This window comes from Hippoglossus stenolepis, chromosome 20, assembly GCF_022539355.2.
Source record: "Hippoglossus stenolepis isolate QCI-W04-F060 chromosome 20, HSTE1.2, whole genome shotgun sequence".
Lineage (NCBI taxonomy): Eukaryota > Metazoa > Chordata > Actinopteri > Pleuronectiformes > Pleuronectidae > Hippoglossus > Hippoglossus stenolepis.
In genome coordinates, this window is record NC_061502.1 from 19574188 (window position 1) to 19584990 (window position 10803).

The following is a 10803-nucleotide window of genomic DNA, read 5'->3' on the forward strand; positions in this document are numbered from 1 at the left end:
TGTGAATTGAGTAAAATGTGATACCTGCTTTACTTTACTGCACCAAAGGAATGAAATAATGCAACGAGACGAGTGTCGGTAGCGTGAAGCGGTTTTTAGCTGCACGTTCTCATTTGAGCTGTTGTGTCCTTCACAGCGGTGGCAGAAGTCCGGGACTCACTTGGAGCACCTGGTCTCTCGGTTCTGTCTGGACTCGGAGATGGCTCTGGACGGGATGGACTCCTCGCGGATGCTGGTCATCAGCCCCTGTGAACTGACGGCGTACACACAGAGATGGGAGGTGCCCTTCTCCTGACCCCCACTCCCCTTCCTCACCTTTTGACCTTTCGCCTGCAAAAATCTGCCCTGACGCCGATTCTCCAGCTCACGACCTGCTGCTCAGACGGTGAAGGTGCATGGCTGCGTCCTGTCGAGTTGCTGCGGTGACGAGAGTCGAACAGAAGGTCGACGAACGCTTTGTCTCTTTAGCGTTAAACATGAGAAGAAATCGAGTAGAGAACTTCGGCAGGTCTGAAATCCTGATTCACACAGGATGGATGCTGGATCGAAACTTTGCCGAAGGAGAAGACGCATCAGGAAAGTTTGTTTGGGCTGGAGATTATATCCATAAAGTTGAAGAGTCGAATCAAGTGCACCTTAAAACCTTGAACTGTCAAAGATTTGAGTCGGACAGAAGCTTTGCTCGAGGAAACAAAGTTAATCAGAGAATGTGTCCTGGAATCTTTTGCAATGAAAGTGTTTGTTGTTGAAGCGGTTTGAGAATTTGGGAATTAAAACCAAGCACAACTGAAACTTTTAGTTTACTTGGTCAAATATCTTTACGACAGTAACCGGACCTTCTGGTTTTGTCTTTACACTGAAGCACAAACGATTAGTTTCACCTCCTCCTGCTCTGAAACTATGAATTATAAGATTAACAACTTAAAGCCACACGTCCAACTTGACGCTCACCACAAAGTCCCAGTTTACACGAGTTTATCAACTGGATCAAACCTCTGACTTGATAAACATCTTGAAAAAAAATCTCTAAATCAAAGCTTTCCTAAATGTATTCACCTGTTGCAGGATTAACTTAAAGCGTAACAATGATTCTCTAGCCTGTACTTGAGGGTGAGGCTCCCCCTACAGCTGGAATGCATAATTCACAAATATCGGACAAGCTGACGGAGGAGAAACTGGAAACCGTGGAAACCAAAGAACCAGGTCGACTGACGAGGTTTTTGGAGTCTGGCAGTAAACGTTTGCACGTTCACTGTGTTCAACTCAGAGTAGAAAAGAAGCATACGAGCTAACGAGCTATTACAGCGAGCGAGTAGCCGACGCAGTTACTGATATCCGAGCATGATGTGTTTCAAATTACATGGAATTGTTTGGCTGACTTGTTAAAGCTCTACTGAAATGGGTTTATCTGCTTCTGATAAACTTCGAGAACTGCACACACACAACGTCAAGCAGAGCAGCACAAGACAAAGCAAACAAGCTAAAGGTCTGATGTCCAATAACAACAGCACCAGGGACAAATCTGTCCTTCATCCTATAGCCTCTCTCAGCTTTGGTCTAATTTGGCCAAACAGCGAGGTGAGAGAGTGTCGATGGGTTAGTGACGATAAACATGAAGCACCAGGGGAAAAACAGGGAGGCCAACTCGTCTACTGGCAATGGAAAAGGAAACAATCACCTTTTTAACGGGTTTACCAACATTTAAAATAACCTGCATTTACCTGATCATTTTGGTGTAAAAGAGGAATAAGTTTGTGTCGCATCAACGTCATTTCAACGCCGTAATTTGAAGGTTTTAAAAACGACAGTGTTGCTTTAAAGAAACGCTGCTTTGTATCGAAAACGAGTAAAAGATGAAATTCTGTTAAGTCTTGATTTGTCTGGATGGAGTCATCGCTCATCACTGTCTGGTACAGTTTCTATATTAAGCTGTTAAAATGATCTGGTTCCGTTTCTGCTCTGAAGTGGACGTTTTGTCGGCCGCGGGCTGTTTAGATGACGATAACTTCCCTGCATAAGCTTTGGCTCCAGCGGCTTCCTCGGCCATGTCCGCAAATGTGATGGCAGGAGAAGAGAGGAGCACGAAGGAGAAGGAAAGACATGAGGGAGGACGAGACCCAGGAGGACACATTAGTTTCCAACAGAGGAGTTCAGTCTGCAGGCGACACGATGAACAGCATGAATGCAGCACATCTCCTGCAGGGTTTCCTGTCGCAGATGCTCCAGATGTGAAGTGCTGCTGTGCATGTGAGGGTTTTGTTTCACACGCACACCTTAATTAACTCAATCTAACTGGGAGAAAAGCTTTACTCACTATGGTCTTTCAGTCACTGTGATGAAGATTCAACTTTGGAGGATTCACAAAAGTGTTTTTTGCTGTTTGAGGTTTAGTTTTTAAGAGGTTTACAATCTGAAAGCAACCAAACCTGACATTGTTTGAATTTTTAACATGTATCTCTTTTGTTTTCATAATTAAAATTTCCAATTTTCAACCCAACTGAAGTTAACTTCTGACCTGAAAATGTTAAAGGAATCTCTAAACCACCCCGACAGTCACTTTAAACGACACGCCCTTTTTTGATTCCTGATTGTGGAACCAGATTCTCTGTGTATTTGACATCTTTGATATCACGTTTGACTCTCAATAAAGGTTTTGTAATGGTCGCCTCTATTTTATTGAAACAGCTGTGATGTTTGCATTGAGGTACAAATACACACACAGATACTGCATGAAACTCCACTGGAGTCATTACCCGGCTGCTACTTTATCATGTGCCAATGCTTTTAGTTTTAATGAGATTTTACTAATATAACAAGTGTTGCTCAGTGTAGATTATAGAGTATAACTTATTAATATTGGATCAGCCCCTTTATCGAGATGTGCTGTAAAGTTTAACGGGTTCTTTCTTGGCCCGTGTTCCGTCGTTCCTCCAAGTTTCCTTGGAATCCGTACGGAAGCTTTTGGGTGATCCTGCTGAAAGACAACCTGCTTGGAGTCGATGCAGGTGTTACTGCTGCAGACATCAACCTTTATTATTATAATACAGTACTATAATATTTGTACTTCTATATTAAGTCACATTGCTATTTGCAGCACGTTTCTATATTTGCATGTGTTGTAACTTGTTGCAGCTTGTGTGTCGTCAAATTGATGAAGTTGTTTTCTTAATTTGCAGATTGTGTAGCTCTCTTCCTCCACATGAACGTCTTTGGAGACGATGTCAGTTTATTCTGACAGAACGGTTCAGAGGAAAAACATTTTTTTTATTAGTATTATTGTCCTGCTGTTAATGATGCAGATACAGGAGCTGTTTTCTTTCTCTGTTGAAATAAATTAACATGAGAATAAACTCTAATGTCACATTTTAGAAATGAAGAGAGAAAAAATTAGTGTAGATCAAATATGTGTGTTTGCTTTAATACACAAAGTGAGGGAGGGTCTGTTTAAGAAAACACACACACACACACACACACGGAGAGGAGGATGCGTCTCCTCCTGTTTCTTCTTCTTCATCTTCCATCATGAGCTCTTCTTCTCTTTGACTTGTATCGACTCTCTCTCAGATCAGGTCTCAGATCAGGTCTCAGATCAGCTGATCTTCCTCTGACCTTGTTCTCCTGCAGGAGACTCGTCTTCACGTGAGTACCTTCATCTTCTCCTTTCGCCATTTTCAGCTCCTGAGGAAACGAGACAAACCAACACAGATCGCGTTCCGGCTCATTTTCACGTTAAACCTGATTCGCGGACAGAAATTCCTCCGGAAGATTTAAGACGCAGGAGAAATGGTGACGTTTCAGAAACCTCACGATTAAAAATTTTAAAAAACTAATTCATTTCTGAGCCACGTTTCCGGTCGGACCAGTGTTTCCGCCGCACCGACGTGGCTGTAGTCCGCTCCGTCGTTCGTTTCATATTAGACAACCGGCAAAAAGACTACAAGTCCCAGGTAGAGAGGCGGAAGTAAGAGCGAAACACTTGCGTTACAGGAAATGTAGGATTTGGTATAACTATCGTATAATAGAGGAATAAATGCGTAAAAAGAGACGTTTATTTAATTTAATGAATGAAGGACGAATACAATAATCGTTTTATCTCTTTAGTTTACGCTTAAAATTATCTATAACTGAAATGCGCATTTCTGTTAAACTGCCTGGAAGCTTTATAAAATACAAGAACTCCACTTTAGTTGGTGGTTAATTGTTTTTTACTGTCAATGACAAACACGAGCTTTGTGAGGAGCCTGAAGGCACCACTGCTGTCCCCGGCGCACGGCGTGACGTCATCACCGAGGGACTCACGAGCAGCCGTTTGTTTTTGGTCAGAATCGAAAAATAAAAAACCTTCATAATGTGAATTTCTAACATTTATCCACATATTTCCAGAGCGGAAGTTCATGGATGAGTCTTCCGCCTCCAGAGAGAAGTGAGTCAGGTTCAGCTGCGACTTAAAACCACACGTCTGTTCTCACTTCCACTGAAAAACAGCTGACGTTTAGTAAACAAAGAATCTTATTACGATCTTTTTCCCACGTGACGCAGATTTTTGGTTCTTTAAATCGTCAGCTACTTGTTTTAATAAAGTTCAGTGTTGATTCAAAACAAGTCTTGAGAAAAGTTCTGAAAAATTAACTTAATGAATGAGAGGGAACCAGGGAGACATAAATATAACCACAAAGACAGTAGCAACAATTAAAACTTACAACAATATTATTAGAATAGTATTAATATAATTGTTCTTTATGTACTTATGTTATTTCACTGTTCTTGAAGTCGTCACCTTCTTATTTCTACTGAAATTTCATGTTCATTTAATACAAATCTTGGTAAAAGTTTCCAAAATGAAATTAATGAATACGAGAGAATACAGAGCGACCAGGAGACGTGATTATTATAGTGAGTATTGTTATTATATCAATAATTTGATGCTCTTTTTTACGCAATGTTCCTTTTCACGCTGGGTTTTGTTCTTAACCGCATTATGACTGATTACAAACAGTATAAGTTGAATTGAAATTGGTCACCAAAGTTAGTTTGGGCGCCTTTTTTCTTTCTTAACTCCTGTTTAATTCCCCCAGTCACCCCATGTTTCTTCGCCGGGTGAGCTCCTTCAGCTCCTCCTTCCTTCCCCACACTCACTACCGTCCTCTCAGCAGCTCCAGCCTCAGGAGCAGCAGCGCCTCCTTCACCTCCCTCCCCCAATTTATCCCCACGCCACATGCATGGTGGTCAGTGCGAGCATTTCCACCCTGGCCTCCGATACCCCCCCTCGCCCACCCAACGGCACCTCAGGTTTTCCCTGGCAGGACATTTCATCCTCATAACATCAACGCCAGCGGCAGTTGGCGTTCATTCCACACCTCTGCCGGCCTCCTGATGGAGCGGGCGGACAGAGATCGAGAGCCTCCACATAAACGGAGGAAGAGTGAAGAGGAGAAGAGGCGCTATGAAGAAAGAGGAGGACCAAGAGGAGGAGCAGGGGCAACAGGAGGCCGATTTAATGACGGAAACCCAAGGAGGGAGCGACATCACCTGGATCCCAGCGTGGAGAGCCGCCCTCGACCGAACCATCACTTTAGAGAGGGAGGTCGGGACAAAGGGAAGAACGGAGCTGGAAAAGGTGCGAGCCGGGAAAACAGCAGAGATAAAGATGTTGGAAAGACAAAAACTGGGAATAGAGACAGTACCGGTCGAGATGGAGCCGTAAATCAACAAAGGAGCAGACATCAACAAGAAGGACATAAAGATTCTCGAGCTGCAGCGTTCAGGACTCAGACAAAAACTAAACCTAAACAGGGTGAAGTTCCCACAAACAAACCCAAACCTAACCCCTGGTTCAAAGAGGGAGGTGCAAAGCAGCAGGGAGTCGATCACAGGAGAACAAGACCCCCAGAGCAACAGCTACGGGACGGAGGTGGAGGTCCTTGGACGAGGCTTCATTCTCAGCCTTGCAGCAACAGTCGTCCCCCAAACCCGTGGCAGAGAACTGGAGATCAGACGCAACCTTCTCCACCCGGAACATCTCCGCCGGTCAGACACCAGGACGCAGCTGCACCAGTGACTTGTATGTTCATTCTTTAATGAAGCCTTTGACTGAAGCATGATTCACTGATTATTCTGGGCTTGTACTGTTTAAGTACAAGTTTAAAAGCCTTTGTTTAACAGTTAGATTGGAAATGGTGAACGGTTGAGTGGGATTATAAACATAGATCAGGAGCTTGATTCTAGTTGTTCATCAAATTATAGTAATTGATTCGGACGTAAGCCTCCTGATCTGTCTGAGATCAAATCTATAAACCCCTTTTTCATTTTCACTGCTCCCTCTCTTCAGCTCTTCAGAGACACTGGGAGACTTCTCCCGCCTGCAGTACCTCCCCTCAGCCACCAGGGGCCAGCACAGTCTTTGACTTCTCAGTAATGAGCTACAACATCCTGTCTCAGGAGCTGCTGCAGGACAACGTCTACCTGTACAGACACTGTGAGCCCGGCGTCCTGCCTTGGGAGTACCGGCTGCCCAACCTGCTGGCAGAGATCCAGCAGCACGACGCTGACGTGAGTGGATCAGATCCGATCACACGTTAACCTCTTCACATAAGATGACAGGATTCACAAGAACCTGAACATCACACACAAACCACCTGGCTGCAGGGATTCACCAAATCTCCAGGAGATGAAGCACCTCTGGTCGGGACTTTGATGGAAACTTTCCTTTTTGCTTTTTCTTTAGATTCTGTGTCTGCAAGAAGTCCAGGAGGACCACTATGAAAACCAGATCAAACCTGCACTGCAGGGGCTAGGTAGTGTGTGTGGGTGTGTGTGTGTGTGGGTGTGTGTGTGGGTGTGTGGTTGTGGTTGTGGTTGTGGTTGTGGTTGTGGGTGTGGGTGTGGGTGTGTGTGTGTGTGTGAGTGTGTCCTTTTTTTGTTCAGTTGCAGGTTAAACAGGAACCTCTACAAATCCTCTGAAACTCAACTTTAAATGAATACGATGAAAACTTTTAGAAGAATATACAAATATATCAAGTGCTTTAAATGGAAATAATAAACTTTTCAGGCACATGCACATAGACTGTGAATAAAGATGGACGACACGTCGACACTTCCTGTCTCAACTGTCAATCATGAGATTTTACCACGTTTTTATATCATAAAATAACTAATTATAACTAAACTTACCAGAAAAAACATATCTGGCAGGTTTTTGAGTCTTAGTTTGGTCCATGTCCCATCCACTAACATGGAGGAGGTGGGGTTTGTGACCAATTCTGCAGCCAGCCACCAGGGGGCAGTCCATTCGATCTTTACTCTGTTGTTGTGCGTGGTTGTGTACCTGTGTGTGTTCTTATAGCGTCCTCTGTGTGAGTCAGGTTACCAGTGTGAGTATAAGAAGCGGACAGGAAGTAAACCAGACGGATGTGCCGTCATCTTCAAATCATCCCGCCTCTCCCTCGTCTCCTCCAATCCCGTTGAGTTCTTCCGCCCCAGCGACGCCCTCCTCGACAGGGACAATGTGGGATTGGTTGTGCTCTTGCGACCCAACAAGTGTGATCCCTCCGGTTTCATCTGTGTGGCCAACACCCACCTCCTCTACAACCCGCGCCGCGGAGACATCAAGCTGGCTCAGCTCGCCATCCTGTTGGCCGAGATCAGCCGGCTGTCCCGCCTCCCTGATGGCTCAACCAATCCGGTGCTGCTCTGCGGGGATTTCAACTCAACACCCTTGAGTCCGCTCTACGGCTTCCTGACCACCGGCTGCCTGGACTACAGAGGACTCCAGATCGGCATGGTGTGACACACACACACACACACCAAACACCACACACCACACACCACATAGACACACACCACACACACACACAGACACACCACCACACACCACATAGACACACACCACACAAACACACACACACACACAGACACACACACCAAACACCACACACAAACATAGACCCACACCACACACACACACCACATAGACACACACACCAAACACCACACACAAACATGTTTGTACAGCTGTCTTAGTGAGGACCCTCATTGGAATAATGCATTCCCTAGCCCCTTACCCTAACCATCCAAACTAAATGCCTAACCCTTAATCTAACCCTTAATCTAACCTAAACCTGATTCTAACCCTAAAACCAAGTCTTAACCCCCAAACAGTCCATTAAAGAGGGGTCACAAAGTGAGGACCGGACAAAAGGTCCTCACTTTGTAGGTTCAAGCTGGTCCTCACAAAGATAGATGTACAAGAGCACACACACACACACACTTTTAATGAACAAAAATTGGTTAATTATTTGAAAAGAAAAGTTGGACTCTTGATTATATCTAAACAATAATTTTTGTGTGCGCGTGTGTGTGAAGGTGTCTGGTCAGGAGAAAACTCCCAGAGGTCAGCGTCTCCTCACGTCTCCGATCTGGTCTCAGAGTTTAGGAATCAACCCCCGGTGTCAGTACGAGAACAAACTCACAGCTGAGTCCTGCCCCGACAGCATCAGTCCTACAGGTAAACTCACCCTGCTGCTAGTTTACTTTAGTTTAGATTCCAGTGTCAGTACAAGGACAATTTAGGTAAGTTTAGTTGAGTTTGGATTGTTTGAATTTAGTTTTCAGTCAGTTTTATTTAGGTTTAGTTTACTTTATTTTTTAAGTTTAGTTTACTTAGTTTTATGAATTTAGTTTCTAGTTAAGTTTATTCCACTCGGTTCGATTTCAGTTAAGTTTATATTTTGGTTTAGTTTTTAGTTAATTCACTTTAATTAAGTTCAGTTGAAGTTTATTTGATATGAGTTTGGTTTTAGTTTAAATTAAGTGTGTTGTTGAACTTCATCTCTGTGTCTCAGCTGTGGAAGGAGCCATCTCTAATCTGACTGTCGAAGATCTCGTCAACAAAACTGCTGCTTCTGCTTTTAACAGGTAACATGTCCCTTTTTCATTTTGAAAAGTGTCGTATAACTGATTATTAAAAAACACTGAACGCCTTTGTCCATATTATGTGTGTGTGTCTTTAGAGCGAAGATCGAGCACAGCCTGAATCTGAAGTCGTCTTATCAGCACCGCCTGATGCATGATGGGAGACCTGAGATCACCACCTGTCACTCCCGCACCGCCATTACTGTGGATTACATCCTGTTCACACCCGGTACTGACACACACACACACACACACACACACACACACACATTCTGTCCTGTAACATTTTTTATTTTCCTGCAAAAAATATGCTTTAGATTTTCTAACATATTAAATTCAGAAAAACATTTAAATTTACTCAAACGCATCAGTGTTTAAAGTCACGTAGTCACTGTGGCAGCAAAACAAATGAATAGAATAAATCAACAACACGAGTCAGTCTCAGTTCTAGATTCACTTCAGTTTCTTGGTTTTTACTAATATTGAGGTTGCATTTCCTCTCATTTCTGACTCAGGTTTCTAATTTTGACCTCTTGTTTCTTCTCTTCCTCCTGTTGTCCCGTCTTTGAAAGAATTCACCGCCTCTCCTTCGTGTCCCGGTGTCCGTGGCCTCGAGCTGCTGGGCAGACTGTCGCTGGTCGGCCAGTCCGAGCTGGAGGAAGTCAACTGCCTCCCCAACCCGCGCCACTCGTCCGACCACCTCCCTCTCCTCGCTCGCTTCCGCTTTCGGCTCTGACCTGAGAAATCATCGGAGCAGCCGATCAGAACTGTTCTCACGACGCGGCGTGAACAAGAGGAATAAAGTCAATTTTTCACCAAAATCACTGTGAAGCGTGTGCTGCACGTGCAGTGTTTGGATTGGTGAGTTCCTTTTCAATGCGGAAATTGTCACGTTCAAGAAGAAAGTTGATCCATGCGGTGCCGGAAACTGCAGGAAAACACAACATGATGTTTAAGGACAAAAGCTTTTAAAAGCAAAAATACAAGAAATTGTTCTGTTTGAATTTTGTCGAACACTGATGTTTCTATTTTCAACATTTTGATTGTGGATCGTCCTCTGGCTTTAAAACAAGTTTTAACTTTACACAGTTCTCATAGTTGAAGGTTTGAGGTTTTACTTGAGGTTTAATATTATAAATAATATGTGTAGCTAAAGAACAGTCGAAATTTTTTTCTTTCATTACGACTAATAATTGATCAACGTTCACATGGATTTATTCACATATTTTGAAAAAACATCACCAACAATCATCAGTCATATTAAAAATTACTCACATTTTGGTTCCATCACTTCTTTATTAAATATATAAATATATATAGTTTTATCATTTCAGCTGTAAACATTAGGTTTATCGGTTCCATTATATAGAAACAGTGCCACTACAGGAAGCCAGGAAGAAATTTATTTAACCTATTTGCTGTTTTCTGTCAGGATGTGAAATTACGAAGGGACAGATTAAATTTTTGAAGATAAACTGCTGCTGGTGAGGAAAGAGACAAATAACATGGATGGATATATTTTTCGATGTTTTGGGAAGAAACATTGTTTTCCAGTTTGTAAATAAAGAAGACGTTTTTCATATGGCTGCGGTTCAGCGTCGATGTGTTTTAATGTGTCGCCTGCTGCTTGTTTTCTGCTTTTACAGGAGTTTGCTTCGTTTGACTCCAGCATCTTCACACTGGGAATTTATCATCTCCACCAAGAAAGTGATGTTTTCACTTTCTTGGTGGAGATGATAAATTTGCTTGTTGGTTTGATTGTGAGCAGGAATACACAAAAACTCCTGCTAATACCAGCATGAAACTTGATGTTTTATAGATTAGGGAAGAACAATATATATTATAATTTGGGGCGGATACAGGAACTTAATTTTCACTTTTTTAAAAACTTAG

General features: G+C 43.1%; 2 protein-coding genes across 3 annotated transcripts in view; both read left to right on the top strand.

Moving 5' to 3' along the window:
- Nucleotides 1-2663, top strand: part of galnt14 (UDP-N-acetyl-alpha-D-galactosamine:polypeptide N-acetylgalactosaminyltransferase 14 (GalNAc-T14)) — a 108000-nt gene extending 105337 nt beyond the window's left edge. For both annotated transcript variants that reach the window (XM_035144410.2, XM_035144411.2), the window contains one exon: nt 137-2663. In XM_035144410.2, the coding sequence (XP_035000301.1) occupies nt 137-295 (159 nt within the window). In that variant the 3' untranslated portion in view covers nt 296-2663. The remainder of the gene's footprint in view (nt 1-136) is intronic.
- Nucleotides 2664-4246: 1583 nt separating this feature from the next.
- angel2 (angel homolog 2 (Drosophila)) lies at nt 4247-10494 on the top strand. The gene is made up of 9 exons (XM_047338177.1): nt 4247-4423; nt 5076-6061; nt 6329-6549; nt 6725-6794; nt 7362-7780; nt 8362-8503; nt 8841-8913; nt 9009-9139; nt 9483-10494. Exons 1-9 carry the CDS (start codon nt 4395-4397, stop codon nt 9644-9646), a joined length of 2235 nt encoding a protein of 744 aa, XP_047194133.1. The 5' UTR covers nt 4247-4394; the 3' UTR covers nt 9647-10494.
- The last annotated feature ends 309 nt before the right edge of the window (nt 10495-10803 follow it).